The following is a 22462-nucleotide window of genomic DNA, read 5'->3' as shown; positions in this document are numbered from 1 at the left end:
AGTCCCAGCTACCAGGGAGGCTGAGGCAGAAGGATCGCTCGAGCCCAGGAGTTTGAGGTTGCTGTGAGCTAGGCTGACGCCACGGCACTCACTCTAGCCTGGGCAACAAAAGCGAGACTCTGTCTCAAAAAAAAAAAAAAAAAAAAAAAAAATTGTTTTGTTGGCCAGACATGATGGCTCACGCCTGTAATCCTAGCACTCTGGGAGGCTGAGGCAGGCAGATTGCTCAAGGTCAGGAGTTCAAAACCAGCCTGAGCAAGAGCGAGACCCCGTCTCTACTATAAATAGAAAGAAATTAATTGGCCAACTAATATATATATAGAAAAAATTAGCCGGGCATGGTGGTGCATGCCTGTAATCCCAGCTACTCGGGAGGCTGAGGCAGCAGGATAGCTTGAGCCCAGGAGTGTGAGGTTGCTGTGAGCTAGGCTGATGCCATGGCACTCACTCTAGTCTGGGCAACAAAGCGAGACTCTGTCTCAAAAAAAAAAAAAAAGAAAAATTGTTATTTTATATGTTACTGTGATGAAATTTTATTTAAAGTGCAGATGTAATCATAGTTCAGAAGTTTCTTACCATTTTCAGGTTCTAAGCTATACTTAATAGGAGTCTTTTGTGATCCAGTCCTGTGCTTCTCAAGCCACCTGTGTGGCAAAGGACTAGTTTTTGTGTATTTTTTAAATTCCCAGTCTGTTGCAGCTCAGTACTTCCATAGGATTTAATAAAAATGTCATAGGAATGTCAAGTTGCCGTAAAAGTTTCTAAATACTTATTCTCTCTTTCAATCCCTAAAATCTGGCCTGCAGACCAGACTCTACCGGGCATTGCTCAGTCTGGCTTAGCCCTTACCACATCTAATAAGACAGGAACAGGCATGGAGCCAGCAGAAAGTGAGGCAGGGGTGACTTGCCCTATAAAGTGTCAGAGTATCTTCACTCCAGAGTGAAGATACACTCCAGAGTGCCTGGAAAATTTCTTCAGAGGGAATATATGTATATCTGAAATATTTGAGAGGAAGAATGGGCTATTAGAGATTCAAACTGTTATAAGTCTGTAGTCAATTGGATGGTTTATTAGGGCCTGTTTGAGCTTTAACATTAATTTCAACTGTGTCAAAGTAGAAAACTCCAGATAAAAAAACCTTTTGGATTGAATTAGAATTTTTAAAGAATAACTGAATCACAATCAGTTCTCCATTTATGATATTATATTTATAAACTTTCTCCTGAATAAACTAGGAGATATGCGAAAACTAGTATGCAGTTGTTTTCAAAAGCCTCAATCGACATCAAAAGAATTCATTTAGAAATGTGTGTTTCTCATTCAGGTTCGAATCATACCTTTGCAGTTACAGCGCCTGTTTGCTCAGCTTCTGCTCTTAGACCAGGAAGCTGCATCCACAGCAGACCTCACTGACAGCTTTGGGTGGACCAGCAATGAGGTACGAAGGTCAGCTTCTCTAAGGAAATATTGCCAGCAGTAGAGGAAAGAATAAATGCTGCTTTGCTGTTATCTAACTTCCTTTAATTTTGTCTTAGGATCTCAATGTATTCTTTGAATGTTTCTTTCTCATATTAAAAAATTATAAGCCAGAAATATGTTTTGTAGACACTTGTACACGATTTTATGAATGGCTGTGATTTGGGGTTGGGGAGAAGGTTGTGACTACAAGGAGACATACAAGAGTGAATTTTTACAATTTCTACTCCAAGAATCTTTTTTTTTTTCCCAAGAATCTTTATATAGTCTAGTTGAGATACAACACCTATTACCATTATAAAGCAAACTGCTGATCAGCTTTTTAGTCTTTGACTAACAACAATGGATAAAGTAAATGGTAACTAAATTTTTAAAATACTGTCTGCCTTTGTGACAAGCTTTGTGTTTGAATTGTGTAATATTTGCTTTAGACAAAACCAGCGAAACCATTCTTTTCAGATCTTTTCATTTTCCCTGTTCTTTCTCCATTTTTTTCCTGTATCCTATTATGTGTGGGCTTTCTCTCACTTTCCTGTTGGAGTTCCTGAAAGGCAGGCGTCCTCAAACTACGGCTGGCCTGCGGGCCACATGTGGGCTGCCTAGCACATTTGGCCCTCCGGGTGTTTTTGCCACGGCTGCCTGTCCTGCTTAGCAGCTGACTAGTCCCGGGCCCACAGTGCGCACTCTCCAACCGTCTGAGGGACAGTGAACTGGCACCCTGTTTAAAAAGTTTCAGGACCCCTGCTGAAAGGCATTCAACTATATACAAACACTACACCCTTGTCAGCAATGAGTAAAGGTGCTTGTTGTCAATATTGATCAACTGTTAGCTATACAAATTTAAGTGCATCCATGTCTTCTGTTTTTTATGGATTAGCTGTATTTCTGCAAAGACAGGTGTGGGCACCTGTCACAGAATTTAAAGAGGCAATGTAGGAATAATATTATATTGCCTTTAACAATAAAGTTTGAACAGTTGTCTTCTTCTAACCAGGAACACTTTTTAAGTAGGCGATACTATGTGATTAAAGAGCTAGGGCATGGACTTTAAAGTAAAATTGGGTAATAATACAGTCTTTAAACAGGTGTGTTAAATTTTGGATGTAGGGCTGGTACTTGAAGTTAATTCCTTTTTCCTTCACTTTTACTAAATAACCACTCTTTTGAGATATAATTTACATGCCATATAATTTATGCTTTGAAAGGGTACAGTGGGGTTTTTTTAGTATATTCACAGAGTTGTACAACCATCACTACAACCAATTTTAGAACATTTTCACCAGCCCAAAAAGAAACCCCATACCTATTAGCGGTCATTCCCCATCCCCTTCCCCTCAGCCCCTGGCAACCACTGACCTTTCTCTTGCTATGGATTTGCCTATTCTATACATTTCATAGGAATGGAATCATACAATTCGTGATCTTTTGTAACTGGCTTCTTTCATTTAAGATAGTGTTTTCAGGGCTCATTTATGTTATAGTATGTGTCAGTATTTCATTCCTTTTTACTGACAAATAAGATTCTATTTGGATGAATATGCCACATTGGTGTTTTTTAATCTAGTCATCGGTTGATGGATTTCTGTTTGTTTTTAATGATGAGTTTCCACTGAGTTGCTGATTTCATATTTCTTAAAGCTGTGAAAACCTTTTTTTTATTTCATTTTTTCTAAATAAATAATCTTGCAGGAAAACCTCCAGGACTAGACCTGCAGTGGTAGGAGAAAATCTATGAGGTACCTTTACCAAATATAGGATTGTTCAGAAAGAAAGCTTGAAAACTTCCACAAGTTTTCTATCCCATCAGAGCCAGTGATCCTGGGGAAATTTACATTCTTTAGTGTCTTACATTTTAAAAGGCAAGACAGAGACCCCCAAATCCCACATCTTGATCCAGCTTTCAGCTACTTTATCTGCCACTCTTCCCACTAAACTTATTTTTAAATTGTCTTCCCTCACTGCCTCTACTTCTGTACCTTGCATTTGTTCCTCAGCCACCTTTCTGCTTTTCCCGTCCAAGTCAACAGTGACAACCATGTGCTGAGTCCAGAAGACACACGCTGTTCTCAGCTGAAGGGGCTTTCGGTAGCACCTACCAGCCACCTTAAAGCCTGGCTTCTCCTGGTTCTTGGGGGACCTCACTCTTCGGGATCTCCCCTCCACCGCTCTTCCTCCTCTTCTCCACTCCTAAGTGTTGCTGTGCCCCTGGGCTTTGGGTTATAAATTGCTCTTAAGGAGAGGTTCACACACAGGTACATGACTAATAAATCAAAGCAGTTTCCATCAGGAGTTTTTCCTCAGTAACACTATGTTAGTTTTATTTTAGTGATTTATTCCTCAAAGCAATAAATTCTAGTTCTTTTCTAATGTGGATAATTCACACCATTCACTCACCACTAGGTGATATTTTCCTGTGCAGACATTGCCAGCTCTTAGACACTGGGCCTATCATGTTCCTTCCTCCTCTCTCCTGTCTGTGGCGTGGCCACTTGTATGGTATGGTTTTCCCCCAGAATGAATACATTTTCTGGTTGTCAGGGGAGTTGAGTTATATATACACACTGAACACAGCCTGTTCATATTTTCATTTTCCAGTATCAATAAAAATAGGTGGTGAGCTCTTAACCTGCTCTTCGCTTATTTTACATTAGTCATCCTTATCAAGGCTTATCTTTGGATTACACAATAAATCTTGTGTTTTGTTAACTAATATTTTTCTAAATGTTTTTAAAAATCCGAAGCACAAGATCACATTTAAAAGTTATCTGTTTCATAGGAGATGAGGCAACATGATGTGCAGGAACTGAATCGAATTCTTTTCAGTGCTTTGGAAACTTCTTTAGTTGGGACCTCTGGCCATGACCTCATCAAGCGTCTGTATCACGGAACCATCATTAACCAGATTGTTTGTAAAGAATGTAAGAGCATCAGTGAGAAGCAGGTGAATATACCAAAATATTTTAATAATAAATTATATTGTAAAGTATAATTACTGTAATTAAACCTGTGAGCTGTAAACCACGAGGATTAAAATATTTATTACTAGAAATAATTTATTGGGCCTTTTTCTTTTACCATACACCTAAATCACAAGTGTATAATCCAGAGTTCTCCATGTAAACTGAAAGAAGCAAATATCTTGAAACTTAATTTTTTATTCAGTATTCTAATATTTGGAAAATGGATTTGGGGGATGTTTACAAATAGAAGACTATGGCCTTATGAGACAAGCCAATGTCATTATGGTTAGAATATTGTCCAGAAAGTTAATTAGGGAGGTAATAAAAATAGAGAATACTGAGGAATATTTAAGTTGACAAACATCTGTAATTAAATATCGAATTTAGTTTATTACTTTCCTTTAGAAAGTTCATTTATATGTCTGTACTTATGTTTATGTAAACCATATACTATACAAAGCCATTACAAACCTATTTTAATTAGTATATACTTCAGTTCTTTGTAGTGACGTAGATGGCCCTTTTAATCTAATTGGAAATTAGAAATTTGCTCATGTAAATATAATAATCTCTGTTTGCCCTACAAATCTTATACAGCGGTGGTTTCGTCAATGAATAGTAATCCTTTAATAAAAAGGATATTGTGTGTATTTTTGAATTACTGTATGATTGACTTAGCTGTGACATAATAATTCACAAAGTAATTTCAAAGCAATGTATATAAGGCATATTATAAATTAAAGACATTAACTTTTCTTTTCATGTGCTACTTTTATTACTTAAGATTTCCACCATAAACGAATTAGTGCCCTATTATTTTCCATTCCCCTTAATTCCTCAAAATAATGCTGTTGCACACACACAGAGCTATAAATATGATTTAAACTTTCCAAATTATAATAGCATTTATTATTAGAAATATATTGTAATTTAAGTGTAGTTAGAGTAGAATTGATAGACTCCCTTTTTGCCAAATTCCCTCCTCTTAAATTTCATAGAATACCTTCTTTTCCAGGCTCAAACGAATTTTTTTTTTTTGAGACAGAGTCTCGCTTTGTTGCCCAGGCTAGAGTGAGTGCCGTGGCGTCAGCCTAGCTCACAACAACCTCTAACTCCTGGGCTCAAGCAATCCTCCTGCCTTAGCCTCCTGAGTGGCTGGGACTACAGGCATGCACCACCATGCCCGGCTAATTTTTTCTATATGTATATTAGTTGGCCAATTAATTTCTTTCTATTTATCGTAGAGACGGGGTCTCGCTCTTGCTTGGGCTGGTTTCGAACTCCTGACCTCGAGCAATCTGCCTGACTCGGCCTCCCAGAGTGCTAGGATTACAGGCGTGAGCTATCGCGCCCGGCCAAGAATTTTTTTCTTATAACTTATTCAGTATATCTTAAAGCAACTCTAGCTAAAGAATATGAAGATATGGAGTTTACATCAGAAAATTTAACCCTACCCTTGCTATTATATTCTATTATAGAGACTAAAAGCAGTACTATAATCCTTATATATACAGTTCTAAATTCAGATGCGTGATTTATTGTGGTTTATATGATTTTCTCATAAATATAAGTTTGATTATAGTAAACTCCTAAATTTCTTCCTTTATAAATGTTTTTCTAATATATTTTAAGCTATGGGGTGGTAGACCCACATCTGAGGGATGTGGCGTACAGTGCAGAGGGGAAGGGCATGCCTCTAACCCTTGCTAGGTAAAGGCAAAGTTATAAAATCTAATCAAAATGTTAAGAAACAAACAAACAAAAAAACATTTATTGGGTGTTGGGCAGGTGGGAGGGGGGAGGGGGAGATGGGTATATACATACATTATAAGTGCAATGTGCATTGTCAGGAGAATGGACACACTTAAAGCTCTGACTTGACGGGGGAGGGAAGGCAAGAGCAATGTATGTAACCTTAACATTTGTACCCCCATATTATTCTGAAATGAAATAATATGTTTTAAGCTAAATTATAGTTTGATTTAGAAAGGATAATTTAATGACCACATTGTCTAATCAGGAGATCCACATCTTCATATGTACAGTGTTTTAGAAAAAATATAGCTGATTGTTCCCAATATATGTGTGAGCTAGTGATGTCTTTGTAAATCTCTGTGAAATTGTTTGGTTTTTTCAACATTATATTCATGTATATTTCAGGAAGACTTCTTAGATCTAACAGTAGCAGTAAAAAATGTATCTGGTTTGGAAGATGCACTCTGGAACATGTACGTAGAGGAGGAAGTTTTTGACTATGACAACTTGTACCACTGTGGAACTTGTGACAGGCTGGTTAAAGCAGCAAAGGTAAAGATAGATAGATACCTGCCTTTTTCCAGGGTCCCCACTTAGTACACACTATGTACTTAGTGCTTAATAGCAGGAAGGTCTGTCAACTGAAGTCAACATGTATGAAAAAGTCTGGAGGAGACACTTGAAGCTTTTAACACTAAGGATTGAAGAGACATTTATATTATTATCTGTATTAATTTTTGTAATAAAGAATTTTTTAAAGCTTTAATCCCAACAGTTCTCTCAACTACCTTCTCTCTGGGAAATTTATTTGTACTTCAGTGTTTCGTAAGTATGCCTTTTTTGATAAACTCACCATATGCTGCTTTTTGCAAATTACTATGGTGTAAACGTCTATATTTTTATTCTTGCCAGCAAGAAGCTTGTTGAACTTTTTCTTTCCTTGTTTACTCCTATGAAAATAGATGGCTTATACATTTTCTTAATATGCAGTTATTTTATAATCTTGTCATATGTCCTCCCTCATCCTGGTATATCCAGTATGCCCTTTCCTCTTTCCCCAGGTAGGAATACTTAACTTACTAAGTGAGTGACTTAACAGAAAATACTTATCGTTTTCTTTCTGTACAGCAAAGCAAAACACAAGGTGAAAGAAAGGCAGGATTAAAGCAACTGATTTCTTTTACCATGAGAGAGCTAAAAGAGAAAAGTAAAGCAAATCAATAAGCATAGGATTCTGATATTTCTCAAATTTATTCATCATATTCATACATAAATAGCCATTCCTATAAATATAATTCATAGTTATTTTTTATTCCAGCAAAGAAGAGAAACTTCTCAAGAAGAGAAATAAGAGACAGCTCCCAGTTACTTTCATGCTTGTAAATTTTGCACATTCCAGCTCCTTTATGATGTGGCATTAATTTATTGTATCAGTACTTTGACATTTCTGAAAATCTGCCACATATTAGTGTTTTTATCCCAGTTTTAATGTAAGGTCTCCATGCTTTACTGGTTGAGCACTTTGGATCCTGGATATCTTTTGTTCTAAGAGAGCCTGGCATCTGAATAACTCTCTTTGGGGGACAGATTTTAGGAAAACATTTTATAGAGTTTTTTTTTCACTTTATCTTCTAGCAACCATCATTTATATTTTCTTTTCACCATTCTTTCACAATTCTATGTGATTTCTCACTATGGAATTGTTCTTTAATGTATTTTTCACACAGTTAATTTCCACCAATGCTAGTAGATTACTAAATACTAGTAATCCATTAATATTAACATAAAAATGATTATAGATAACTTATAACTGTCTCTATGTCTATATATATAAATTATTAGTGCCATTTCCCATTCCTCTGACTTGGATGTGCTATCTCTAACCTCGCTGGCCTTCCTTCTCAGTTTCTTGTACCTATGGCCAATGTGGCATCAACCCTGCTTCTATCATCCTCTGCATCATTTGCTATCCCACTGCTGCTGGATAGTATGATATGCTATTCATAAACGTCATCAGCTTGAGCTCGATTTAATCAGTGGTTACTGAGCATCATCTTAAACAGCTACCACAAAAGACATATTTATGCAGTTAACTCCATGATGATGAAGAGTTAGCACTATTTCTATAGTTGGCAGTTATTGAGTTTTTCCAACAAATAAAATGAGCATTGATTTAGCTAACACATGATACTGATTTTGTATCCTGGAGATTATAGATGAAAATATAATAAAAACAGTAAACCCTATGCCTATAGTTTTCATGGTAAGATTTAAAACCAGGGTGAATTTTTGTACTGTTTAATGTATATTTCCATCTAGCCTTTACCTCTTTATGAAACCCAAAGAGAGATGTTTATCATTTGCTTATTTATTTTCTATTTCACCTTTGTTGTTAAAACTACAATGTAACAAATAAGTATAAACCTCTAAGTTTGGAAAAGTCTTAGATATACATTCTTAGTTCTTAGTTAGACTTAATTTGCACATTAATGAAATAAAAACCTTTTGCTAAACAAATGCAGTTCTTTATATACCTTTTATACCATTGGTTTAATTCTTTTTCAATGGAATTTTTTTGATCTAGATACTTCTAAAATTGCATTCTATTCTAATTGTATTGGATTTGTTGCTTCTAAGTTTAGTTTGGCTATGTTGCCTAAATAAATGCAGATTGTCTTGTCCTTAGTCTTTTCTCAGCCACATATAGTTGAGTTACTCAGCTTTTTATGATGAATTTTTAGAGCTTGTTTGAAAATCTACCATGTTGTTATTATTATATTTCTGGGGGCTTTTTTATTTACTTTTTTTTAACCATTAGATTTCTGGAGCTATTATTTTAAATATATTATATATATATATATATATATATATATATATATGATTATGGATAATTCTATACATAGGAGAAGGATTTTCTTTTTTTCTTTTCACAGACCATTAATCCAAGAGGGTTGGGGAGAACTGATGACTCTTAAACAAAAAATATCTATGTACTTTCAAATTTAAGAACAGTGACTATAAAACCCCATTCAATAGATTTTAACCTTTGGGGAGTTAGAATCCTTTTGAAAGTCTAATGAAAGCTATGGATCTTCTCCCCAGAAAAACACATATGCACATAAAATTTTTTTAGCATTTCATGGGTTCAGGTCCTTTGAAACAGTTTCTTAGGTCCCAGGTTAAGAGCTGCAGTTCTTCACTAAATAAAAAGAACTGTGTATGGAGACACCAAGGAAAAGGCCAGGAATTGGGCAGGAAATGGGCACCATTAAAGAGAGACTATGCTCATGAAATAATATTTTAGGATATCAACACTAAAAACATAAAACAGGCTTGTGGATTTTTTTTTAGTTTGTAAGCATAAATGAGTGATGCCACCTTCAGACCCATAAAATAGATAAGTTTATTTCAAGAGTTATGTTGAATCCATGGTAATGAGTTTATGTGATCTAAGGACATATTTCTCTTGTAACTGTTATAGGTTTTTGGTTGTTTCTTCCTACCTTAAGAAGCATTATGTATCCCTTCTTTGTATAACTCTGTTTTTAAAAAACTTTGTAAATTTTTCTTTTAACAGTCAGCCAAATTACGTAAGCTGCCTCCCTTTCTTACTGTTTCATTGCTAAGATTTAATTTCGATTTCGTGAAATGTGAACGCTACAAAGAAACTAGCTGTTATACGTTCCCTCTCCGGATCAATCTCAAGCCTTTTTGTGAACAGGTTTGAACTATTTTATTTTTAAATTCTTTCTTTTCCCCTCCCAAGATTGAATCTTTTATTTATCTGATTTTCGGTTGGTTTATTGCAGAATCTTTCAACCTTGGCACTGTTAACATTTTAAGTTAAATTATTCTCCATTGTGGGAGACTGCTCCAGGCATTGTAGGATATTAGTAGCATCCCTGGCCTCTGCATACTAGATGAAAGAAGCATCCGCACTCCCCTTCCCCTAGGTGTGGCAAACAAGAATGTCTTCAGACAAGGCCAATGTCCATGTCCATGTCAATGAAAATCACCCCTAATTAAGAACCAATGATTTTGAGGAGGGCGGGTGGGGAGGTGGCTGGAGGAATGGGGCAGTGAGGAGAGGACAGGCACAAAGTTATCAAGGCGGGAAAAGCAACAGATCCTGGGAACTGAATGGATGTAGAAAATATGAGAATGAATTATGAGAAGAAAATCCACTACTCGTTACCTAGAAAGATGGGGCCTATTTTGTTTTATTTACAACATATAGTATTAGAGCTTTAAAACTAAAAAACTGCAAAAGGCCTTTACCTGTATATTTTTCCTATTAAGACACTATACAAAATCTTCATTAAGTGAAATTGTTCATTTTTTCTTTTATGCAGCATAATATTTTTATCCCTAAAATAATATTTTAAGATAAGAAATCTACTGAATACCTCTTTGCCCTCTCCATATTATTTACATGCATGTTGCCAGTGTGCAGACACACCTGTGTGTGTGTGTGGTGATGGTGATGGTTAAATTGTGGTCCCCAAAAACATATTTTCATGTCCAAATCCCAAGAAACTATGAATGCACTCCAGCCCAGGCAACAAAGTGAGACCCTGACCTCGAGCAATCCGGCGCCTCGGCATCCCGGAGTGCTAGGATTACAGGCGTGAGCCACCGCGCCCGGCCACAAGTGAGTTTTTAATACGTTGACTGCCAGACTAGAAAAAAATATTTTTCCTTGGAACCATGGTGTTTTATTACAAAAATAGAATAAAAACTTTGAAAAAAAAAGAACCACTGATTTATTTACAGTCCTTTTGAATTTCCAAATTATGGATTTGTTCTCAGTTCTCTTTATTAAACTCTTCTTGAAAAATCTTTGAAATGAGAATTTAAGAACAAAATTGGAAATGACCCTGCATTTAGAAAACTTGCCACTAATTGGTACTTTGCTATTTGGATTTAGTTTATTTTAGATGAAATCATGAATTACGCATCTAGAAAGTGAAGAGGCAAATGGAACTAGTCTAAAATTGTAATCCTCAAGACATAGGAATAAAAAGTTTTGAAAACAAATTAATTACAAAATCAACCTGCTTTATAACCCATTTTCAAATATTTTTTATATCATTGCTATACATGCCAACATCAGAGTAATGAGAATGATTGTATTTCTTATCACAAATCATTTTTTGTATTAAGAACCAAATATTTATTAGCTAGCTATTGAATTTCTATGTAAAAAAGTAATATTTTTATAAATGTTCTTAAAATTCAAACTTTTCACACCTGAGCCTTCTCTACTTCAAGCCTAACTACTGAGCTTTTTGGTTTTGGTTTTATTGTTTGAATTACTAATGAAAGATTCTAATTTTCTGTTGACCCTGAACCTGTTATTGGCATACCCAGAATAAATAATTTTCCCAGAGTTAGTTAATATACTTTCCCCTACTTTTATAAAAGATAGTTTGTCAAGTGATTTTAATATACTTTGATATAACAAAACTGGAAATTGAGCACTTATCTAGGAAATCCACATTAATTTTACTCTTGGATTTCTGCATTAATGGGATAAAATGTCACTTTGCATCTTTGTGTATACCTCTTGTCTTCTGCCTGAACCAGGCATTTAAAATGTTTCACCCTTTAGAAGTATAATATTTTAAGCGAATAAATTCTTCAAATAACACCCATATGTACATTTTAACATCACAGATGAACACTGAGTTTAGACATCAAAACTGGAAGGGAGCTTATACCTTGTAGTTTAGACTCCTCGAATGTGAAAATTAAGGATTCTTTTTTTTCTGCATTGGGAATTTAAATAAACTTTTTTTTTTTTTAAAGATAGGTTCTTATTCTGTTGCACACACTGGAATGCAGTGGTACAATCATAGCTTTCTGCAACCTTGAACTCCTGGGTTCAAGTGATCTTCTGCCTCAGCCTCCCAAGTAGCTGGCACTATAGGTGTGCACCACCATATCTGGCTAAGGAATTTAAATAAACAGCTTTAAAGTATCTCTTAATCTAAAGTAATTTTTTGTTTTGTTTTTAATTGCTGGTGTAAAAGCTCATCAATTGAGTTACTCATGATTATAGAACATAATAATTATAGAAAAGGATGATCATAGAATTAATAAAGCAAGAAAGAACCTCATCATTCCTCTAAACTGTCTCTAAACAAGACCAGCTGGTATCCATAATTGCTAAGTTTCTGTTCTATGTAGAGGACTGAAGTATCATGAGGGGTGATAGTGGATCTGGCTTTGACTTTGAGGCACAGAATAGTTGAAATATAGGACAATTTAAACAGGTAAAGAACATATACATAAAGCAGTGTAATAGGTATGATACAAGGATGGGTTTCTGTTTCTAAAAATGTCTACCACAGACTCACTGATAGGGTAAGGCATTTAGTTGTCTTATTGGCTTACCTGATCTTAGCCAAAGTACATAAAAACAACATCTCTTTCAGATACATGTGTTCCTGTTTAAGAGGCAGAATTTGATTGGTGTACTATGATTGGTATTAGATCAATGAACTAAGAGTTTTAAAATTTAAAACCAGTTATTTAAATTCACCTTTATTTATCATTAAGTAACAGAATAAACAGTGAAGTTTCTTATTAATTTCAATAGTTGAGGCTGGGTGCAGTGGCTCATGCCTAAAATCCTAGCTCTCTGGGAGGCCGAGGCAGGTGGATCGTTTGAGCTCAGGAGATCGAGACTAGCCTGAGCAAGAGCGAGACCCTGACTTTACTAAAAATAGAAAGAAATTAGCTGGACAACTAAAAATATATATAGAAAAAATTAGCCTGGCATGGTGGCACATGACTGTAGTCCCAGCTACTCGGGAGGCTGAGGCAGGAGGATCACTTGAGCCCAGGAGTTGGAGTTGCTGTGAGCTAGGCTGACGCCATGGCACTGTAGCCTGAGCAACAGAGTGAGACTCTCAAAAAAGAAAAAAATTTCAATGGTTGAAATTTTTTGCCCTTTCATTATGTATCTTACCATTTTATGTAAACTGTATCAATATTTATGTTCTTTTTTCTTTTAGAGTGAATTGGATGACTTAGAATATATATATGACCTCTTCTCAGTTATTATACACAAGGGTGGCTGCTATGGAGGACATTATCATGTATATATTAAAGATGTTGATCATTTGGGAAATTGGCAATTTCAAGTAAGTAATGAAATTTATTTAGAAATATCTGTATAATTCCTTTGCTTTTCTATTTCTGTTATTTTGTTGAGGATAATCTTTTACCACTTATTATATATTCACTCTGTAGAAAACTTTGATAAGCACTGAAAGTTAATATAAATGTAAGTTTTAAATTTTTATTTCTGAATAATTGCAGATTTACAGAAAAATTACTTGAATGGTAAATAAAAACACCTCCTGTATATCCTTTACCTAAATTCTCCAGTTAACATTTTGCCACATTTGTGCACGTGTATACACAGACACATACATTGTTAACATGATTAATGGTGCTGACCCATTTGAGATTAAGTTGAAGACATCAGCCAGATCTAGAGTCACATTTGTAGTTGATGGCCTCCATGCTTCTAGAGAGACTAAGAGAGACTGAAATGTTGACTTCGTTTTTTTCTTGTTCCCAAATCCTGCTTCAGAAAGCAAAAATGTTGACTTTCATCCAGGGAAAATTACATGAGGTTGGTCCTGAAAGTTATTCCTTACAGACAGTATGTTCTGAAGAACTACATGTATGTAGGGAACCACTCCTTGAAAGGGAAGAATAGCTGAACTATATGCAGAAGGAACACTACCTAGCTATGATTAGAATATTTGGAATCCTTTGTCTCTAGACACAAGTAATCTCTCAGGATAATGGTAATAAACAGACAAGCACAGTGTCCAGCAGATGTTTGTACTAAGGTGAAATTCTTAAAGCACTAAATCATTATTTGAACATCACAAAGCTCTGGATGAAAAGCTAGTGATTGTTAAAGATCAGGACAATGAGAAAAAAAATTAACAAATGGATGCTTGGTAGAAGCCATGAATAAGAAAGTATACCAAGCACAAATGGGAATCAATCTTCTGATTGTTGTCTAAGCCATGAGGAAGACCTTGTACAGTAACAGAGGTTCAAGAATAGACAGGCAGTGCAGAGAATGAAGCCAAATGAAGGAATGCCTGCCTGCCCCATGATCCACATTATAGAACTGGGAGGAGACTCTGATACTGTTAGAAAGGACCTAATCAATTCTTAAGAAACAAGCACAAAATTGCAAAGAGATGGCCAAGAAACCACAACCCCAAAAGTAAGACATGAAAGAGAATCATTACTCTTGAAATATACTGCCTCACCAGAATACGAAGCTGCCTCTGTCATGACCTCAGTGCTAAACTTGAAGATGAAATTGCAGATAATATATGCATCAAAAGACTGAGGATAAATGCTACAAATCAGAAAGATGCCTGAAATCTGAAACTGACTGAGCAAAAGCTGAAATAGGCATCAAGGAACACACAGATATACTCCCAGAGGCTGGGTGCCCTTTCTAAGTCTGCAGAGAGACAAGATGGTATTGAAAAAGGGTTACAATAAATGGGAGGCATAATTGGAAGAAAAAAGCCAGGAACTGCTGAAGGCTTCAACTTCATCTTACAGAGAGAATGAAATAAGGCTAATGTCATTGTTTGAAAAGTGTGTGTGTGTTGAGGGGGGGGCAGGTTAAGGGGCAATGAGAATGGCCACTCCAAAGAATAAGGATTCTCTACCATAGGCAATGGAAGATGCAAGAAAGTGGAGAAGGTAACGTGTAAGGCTCAGCTCAAACTAAACATGGAGACACTGAGAACTGAAACAGACCAGATGAGGATAAGAAGTGACTCACTTTATCTGATTGGGAAGGTGCTCAACAAACTAGTGTCTAGCATGGAGGCCATCAACTACAAATGCGACTCTAGATCTGGCTGTAAAGAGGAGCTTGATCCATGGCTCCCACTTCCTCGGAGGCCTTTTGCTTCACAAATGGTTGGTATCCTTGGAACATCCTCTCGCAGGTTTGAGGAAGTGGGGCAGAGAAGGCGTCACAAGAGCACCCACTTGGCAGCCCTCTGACTGGTACCGCTGGACCCTCCCAGCCCCACAGGACCAGGGCTGGACACTGGCAGAGTGGAGAAGGATGGGCCCAGCCTATGTGTCATCTGCATCAACTTGTCAAATATTGGGGTTGTGGGCTCAAGTGTCATCTCTATAATGCCAGCTTGCCTTTCACTTCCTTTTACTTTCAAGTCTCTTTTCCATAGTTGTAAATTTATTTAAGCACTTTAAAAATACTTATTTTATTATTTTCTATCTGATAATTGTAGTATCTGAAGACTCTGTAGGTCTGATTTGGGTACTGCTGATGCTGGTGATTCTATTTCCTTATGATTTTGTTATTTTGGACTATAGGCTTCTTGGTTTGTTTGTTTTTAAAAACTTGATTTCTAAGAATAATTTGATGCCTGTGTTGAAAGTGCCTGCGTCCAAGAAAGATTTGTTTGTTTCAAACACAAGCCTGGGGTTACTGCTAGCCCTTAACAACTTTAAAATCTGGACTTGATGGTTTTAGAGCTATACAGCTAGTGTGAATCTGGGCCACAGTCTCACATGAGGACCAATTTAGGATTAGTAGAGGACATGCTTTTTCCCCTTCATCCAGTATCAAGGCCAAGGCAATTCCTTATTGTCCTGTATTGTGGGGTGAATTTTTTTTTTAGCTCATGCTTATATTGAGGGTATTGGGTTCCAGCTTTATGCTGGATGTTATTGTTATGATGTAATAAAAAGTATGTATTTGGTCATTGTCCCCACAGTTAGCACAGAGCTCTTTGGAATTTCCTTAGTGGTGGGGGTGTCTTTTGTTATTCATAATTAACCTCTTTCCACCATACCTGAGTTGATGCTAATGAGGTCACTCCTAGATGCCTCAGGATGGGGCTAGTGGCCAGAGGCACCAGTCATGTTATTGGAGGGTTGAAACTTCCAGGCTTGGTTCCTGAACTTGGGGAAGGAAGAGGGATAGGAGATTGAATTCTGTCACCAATGACCCGTGATTTAATTAGTCATGCATCTGTGATGAAACTTCAGTAAAAACTCTTCAAAAACAAGGTTTGAGGAGTTTCTGGTTTGGTGAACCCATCCACATGCTGGGAGAGTGGCCACCCAATTCCGTGAGAACAGTCTCCTGAACTTAGGACCCTTCTGGACCTTGCCCCATATATCTCTTTATCTGGCTGTTCATTTGTATCCTTTATCATAAACTGTAGTGTAAGTTCCTGAGTTCTGTAAGTTGTTCTAGAAATGTGTGAACCTGAATTAGGGATAGTGGGAACCTTAGAATTTGTCAGCCAGGCAGAAGTGCAGGTAGCCTAGGGACCCCATTTGTGGTTGGTGTTTAAAGTAGGTGACAGTTTTATGGGACTAAACCCTCAGCCTGCAAGATCTGCGCTATCACCAGGTAGTTAGTGTCAGAATTGAAGGGAATTATAGGCACCCAGTTGATGTCAGAGAATTGGTTGTTATTTTAAAAACCAAACAATCACTCAGCTCCATACTTCGAGTAGGTCTTGGACTTCCTCTCTCGAACTGTGTCCTGTATAAGCATCAGAATGAAAGCTCAGTGTCAGCAAAGTTGGTGTCTTACTCTGTTCAAGCTGCTATAACAAAACACCTTGGACTGGGTAATTTATAAACAATAGAAATTTATTGTTCACAGTTTTGGGGACTGGGAAGTCCAAGATCAAGGCATCAGCAGATTTTGTGTCTGTAAGGACTTGCTCTGCTTTAAGACATGTTTTGCTTTGTCTTTACATAGTAGAAGGTGCAAATGCAAACAAGCCCTCAGGCCTCTTTTATAAGGACACTAAACTCATTCATGAGTACTCTGCTCTCATGACCTAATCACCTCCATAAGGCCCCACTGCTTAATGCTATTGCATTGGAGATTAGGTTTCAATGTGTGAATTCGGAGGGAACATAAACATTCAGACCATCACAGTTGGAGAGCTGGAGGCCTCATCTCTGGATTACTTCCCTGGATTCCCATCTCACTTTTTGACTTCTGAAGATTTTTCTGATATTCTTGCTAGTTCATCATGTGTTTAAAAAGATGTTCTTTTGTTTTATTTTGTTTTTACTTTATCCAGCATTTTTATTAATTTTGTAGCAGGATGGTTGTATCTGGTTTGCCATATTCTAACATTTCTTGATTATTTTTGTCTTGTGTTGGTTGTTTAGGTCTATTTGTGTTTATGTTTTTAAGCTAATTTGAAATACTTTTGCAAGATGACATGTATGAAAAGAAGTCAATAAAAATAGCTTACCAGGGTATTAATCATTTTGACATATTCCCCATTACCTTTATAGGATGGGGTAAAAACTTGAATGATCCCGAAATAGAACGGAGTGTTTAAGATGAGCCTGCAAAGATGGGTAGGATTTCCTTAGGCCAACACAAGTGAGTGAGAACATACTGGATGAAGACCAGAAAATATTTTGAGCTGAATGGTAATGAAAACCTAAAGTATCAAATTACTCAGGATGCAGATAAAGTAGTGCTGAGCCAGAGAATGTTGGAATCCACCATATGTATTGTGCTAGAAACTTTACTTATCTCATAATATCAATTTACAGAGAAAGCCACAGAGATTAAGTAACTTGTCTAGGATTGTTCAACCAACAGCTGGAATTCAAAGCCAGTTTTACCTGATTCCAAAACATAATATACACATTATTATGATGTTTTTTATTGTTATTTCCCCATCCTGAAACTTCCATGGCATAGACATTCCAATTTTGTTAAGTACTTTTTAAGGGATTAGTAACAGAAACTCTTTTATTGTTTTCCTTTCTAAGGAGGAAAAAAGTAAGCCAGATATGAATTTGAAAGATATTCAGGATGAAGGAGAGATTGATGATCCACTGATGATTCTAAAAGCAATCTTATTACAGGTAGTATATGTATGTGTATGTGTTTATATATATGTATGTATCATATATATGTGAGATTCAGTTGAGAGATCTAATACTGTTACCAGTCATAGTCTTTTTTTTAGGACATTCTCCATGTTTACATTTTAAAATTTTTTGTTGGGTATTTTCTGGTTATAAAAGAAATATATTATCGTGGTAGAAAGTTCAAGGCAAAAACCCAGACAATATATAAAGTAAATGAAAAGCATCAATAGACCATATGCCAATAGTCATTGTTAACACTTTGATTGTATTTTTTGCATTCTGTTTTCTTTGTATATGTATATTGGGGTTGGGTTATGAATTTTTTTGATTATTGTCATTTTAAACAGAATTTTACCTAAAGTGTATGACTTTTAATGTTTATTTAATATCCTGTTTTAAATATGTTAGGTCTCCTTTCATTTATTCATTTATTCTTAATAAGTGATTTTTTATAATTTCTATTAGGGACCTGGGCTGAGTACTTTAACTATGTTGATCTATGGGCACTGTGTTAGTTTTCTAGGCCTGCCATACAAAATGCCACAGACTGAGTGGCTTAAACCAACAGTCCCCAACCTTTTTAGCACCAGGGACCAGTTTCATGGAAGACAGTTCTTCCACGAATGGAGGGAGGGGAGAGGTGGAGCTCAGGCGGTGATGTGTGGCCCTGTTTTCCCAACAGGCCACAGACTGGTACTGAGCCTGGGCCTGGGGTGCAGGGACCACAGTTTTGAAGGCTGAAAGTCCAAGGTCAAAGTGTCAGCAGTTTTAATTTCTTCTAAGGTTTCTCTCCTTGGCTTGCAGATGGCTGCCTTGACACTGTGTCCTCACATGGTTTTTCTTCTGTGCATGTACATCCCGGGTGTCTCTCTCTCTGGGTCCAGATTTTCTGTTCTTAGGAGAACACCAGTCAGATTGGTTTAGGGCCCACACTATAATGAAAATGGCTTCATTTTAACCTAATCATCTCTATAATGGCCCTGTCTCCAAATACAGTCACATTCTGAAGTATTGTGGGTTAAAGATTCAACATATGAATTTTTGGGCAATACAATTAAGCCTATAGCAGCCACAACTCACTCCCTTTTAGAACTTGTTTCTACTTTGAAACATTCAGATAAGACATTAATAATCTTTCTTTTTGGCACTTAAATATTTCTTCTTAAAATTGCATATAATATCAGGAATTTGCCAAACCTCAGGCTATTCTTTGGATATATCTATTTAAATAGTTAAACTGTGGCACACAAAAAGTGGCAAAAATCCAAATTTTCTGAACTGAGGCTTAATGTACTTTTTTTTTTTTTGAGACAAAGTCTCACTCTGTTGCCCAGGCTAGAGTGAGTGCCATGGCGTCAGCCTAGCTCACAGCAACCTCAATCTCCTGGGCTCAAGTGATCCTCCTGCTTCAGCCTCCTGAGTAGGTGGGACTACAGGCATGCGCCACCATGCCCGGCTAATTTTTCTATATATATTAGTTGGCCAATTAATTTCTTTTTATTTATAGTAGAGACGGGGGTCTGGCTCTTGCTCAGGTTGGTTTCAAACTCCTGACCTCAAGCAATCCGCCCGTCTTGGCCTCCCAGAGTGCTAGGATTACAGGCGTGAGCCACGGCGCCTGGCTTTAATGTACTTTTTAAAAAAACATTTGCTGTCCTAGGCATGTTTAATTAGATGTAATCCCATTGGTCCCTTTGAATTTATAAGTGCATAATTATTTCTTATCAGATTTTCTTAAGTGACTTTGTATTTCTTTCATAAGGAGGAGAATAATCTAATTACTGTTGATCAGCTGGGCCAGAAACTCTTGAAAAAGACGGGAATATCTTGGAACAAGAAATACAGAAAGCAGCATGGACCACTGCGAAAGGTAATAATGGCATCATAATAGAAGTCCTAGTCCCAGGAAATTTTATTATGACTCTAGCAACATGAATTTCTTTGCACGAAGGTGTTTAAAATATGTGAGAATAAATTCAGTAGTTTTGTTTAATGGCTAAAATTCTACTAAGTTACTTATTAAGTATTACTTTTAAAGTTATTGATTACAGAACCAAGAAACAAGCAAAAAAGGGAGGAGGAGTGGCTCCTAATCAAAACAGCAAAAAGAATGTCACAAAGTTCAAATTCTAAAGCTTGTCATTTTACTTACAGAAATGCTTCAGGTACTTGATCTTTCTTTTATGCAGAATTCTAGTGAATTTAGTGTTTACTAGAATCTAAGCTGTAAGAGTAGATGAAAAAACTGATACTGCCAGAAATAAGAGGTGACAACTTGACTGAAAACAAGCAAAGCAGCAGAACATTTAGTAAACATTTTGAAGCTATTTCCTATAGGAGCAAAACACTTACCCACATCAATAAGTGTTTAAGTGCATCTTTTAATCAGACCACAAAAAAATAGATTTTTTGTTGCTTCTTACATTATCTTGGAAAATTGTGTTTTTTAGAGAATTTGTCTTTTTATCTCTGACGTCAAATTTATTGGCATAAAGTTGTTCAAAAAATATATCCATATATATTTTTTTTTTTTTTTTTTGAGACAGAGTCTCACTCTGTTGTCCGGGCTAGAGTGCCATGGCATCAGCCTAGCTCAAAGCAACCTCAAACTCCTAGGCTCAAGCGATCCTTCTATCTCAGCCTCCCGAGCAGCTGGGACTACAGGCATGCACCACCATGCCTGGATAATTTTTCTATATATATTTTTAGTTGGCCAATTAATTTCTTTCTATTTATAGTAGAGACAGGGTCTCACTCTTGCCCAGGCTGGTTTTGAACTCCTGACCTTAAGTGATCCACCCGCCTTGGCCTCCCAGAGTGTTAGGATTACAGGCATGAGCCACCGTGCCTGGCCTAGCTACTTGTTTTCTATTTCTCTTCTATTCTTTGTTATTTTGTTCTTCCTTGCCTGCCTTGTTTTGGATTAATTAATTAATTTTTAGTGTTCCATTGTTATCTCTTCTATTGACTTTTTTGATTTACATATTTGTTAAATTTCATCTGGGGATTACATTATCCATAAATTAATATTATAAATTATAAATTAAATTATACTACTTCATGTACAATGTAAGATGCTTAGGAAAGTATAATTCTATTTTCTCATTCCCATCCTTTTTACTATTGTCTTTTTATATTTTACCATTGCATATATTGTAAATTCTATATCTTATTATTTTTGCTTTAAACACACAAGTGACTTTTAAAGAAATTAAGGAAAAAGTAGTTTTGCATTTATCCATTGTGATGTTCATTGCTCCTGTTGTTTAGCCAGGTTTGCATTTAATATCATTTTGCTTCAGCCTGAAGAACTTCCCTTAGCATTTCTTAGAGTCCAGAACTGCTGGTGGAAAATGCTTTTAGCTTTTGTTTCTCTGAAAATCTTTATTTTGCCTTCATTTTTTAGTGTTTTTTTTTTTTTTTTTTTGATGGTTATAAAGTGCTAGGCTAATATTTGTTTGTTTGTTTTTCTTTCAGCACTTTAAAGATGTCATTCTGTTGTGTTCTGACATCTAGTATTTTGGATGAGAAGTCAACTCTCATTTTTTGTTTTGTTCTCTCTTTTTTTTTTATTTCGGCATGTTTTGTTCTCTTGAATGTAATGTTTCTTTTTCTCTGTCTACCTTTAAGATTTCCTTTTTATCTTTGGTTCTCAGCATCTTGACAGTAATGTGTCTAGGTATCATCATTCTTTTTGCCTATTTGCATTGTATTTGGTAAGTTTTTTTAAATATCTCTAGACTCAAGTCTCTCTTTAGTTTTGGAAAAATTTGGGCCATTATTTCTTCAGTTTGTTTTTCTGCCTCATTATCTCTCTTTTCCTTCTAGGCCTCCAATTTCATACAGTTGTCCCTTAGTATCTTTGGGGGATTGGTTCCAAAGCCCCCTGAAGACACCAAAATCTGCAGATGCTCAAGTGTCTTTTATAAAATGGTGTAATATTTGCAGTAACCTACACATATCCCCCTGTATACTTTAAACCATCTCTGTCTAGATTACTTATAATACTTAATATTGTATAAATAGTTGTTATACTATAATTTTAAGTTTGTATTATTTTTTACATTGTATTTTTTTTGATATTTTCAATTTGTGGTTGGTTGAATCTGCAAATGTGGAACCTATAGATACTGAGGGCCGGCTGTATATATTAGACTATTTGATATTTCCTCATAGGTCTTGGACATTCTGGAGTATTTTGTTTGTTTGTTTGTTTTCATTTTATTTTTCTCCCACTTCAATTTGGATAATTTCCATTGATCAGGTTCATTGATTTTTTTTCTTCTGCTGAGCCACTCTTCTCTTAACTCCAACCAATAAACTTT

At 36.1% G+C, this 22462-nt stretch overlaps 1 protein-coding gene across 5 annotated transcripts in view; it reads left to right on the top strand.

Moving 5' to 3' along the window:
* USP40 (ubiquitin specific peptidase 40) overlaps positions 1 to 22462 on the top strand; it is an 86874-nt gene that overhangs the window by 4649 nt on the left and 59763 nt on the right. For all 5 annotated transcript variants that reach the window (XR_012920646.1, XR_002224163.2, XM_076006053.1 and 2 more), the window contains 7 exons: positions 1328 to 1441; positions 4256 to 4420; positions 6600 to 6746; positions 9772 to 9915; positions 13214 to 13342; positions 18036 to 18131; positions 19900 to 20007. Coding sequence is in view for 3 of the 5 variants with exons in the window: in XM_076006053.1 (XP_075862168.1) it covers positions 1328 to 1441; positions 4256 to 4420; positions 6600 to 6746; positions 9772 to 9915; positions 13214 to 13342; positions 18036 to 18131; positions 19900 to 20007 (903 nt within the window). In the remaining 2 variants the exon portion in view is untranslated. The remainder of the gene's footprint in view (positions 1 to 1327; positions 1442 to 4255; positions 4421 to 6599; positions 6747 to 9771; positions 9916 to 13213; positions 13343 to 18035; positions 18132 to 19899; positions 20008 to 22462) is intronic.

This window comes from Microcebus murinus, chromosome 8, assembly GCF_040939455.1.
Source record: "Microcebus murinus isolate Inina chromosome 8, M.murinus_Inina_mat1.0, whole genome shotgun sequence".
Lineage (NCBI taxonomy): Eukaryota > Metazoa > Chordata > Mammalia > Primates > Cheirogaleidae > Microcebus > Microcebus murinus.
This window is presented reverse-complemented; position numbering and strand designations above follow the sequence as displayed.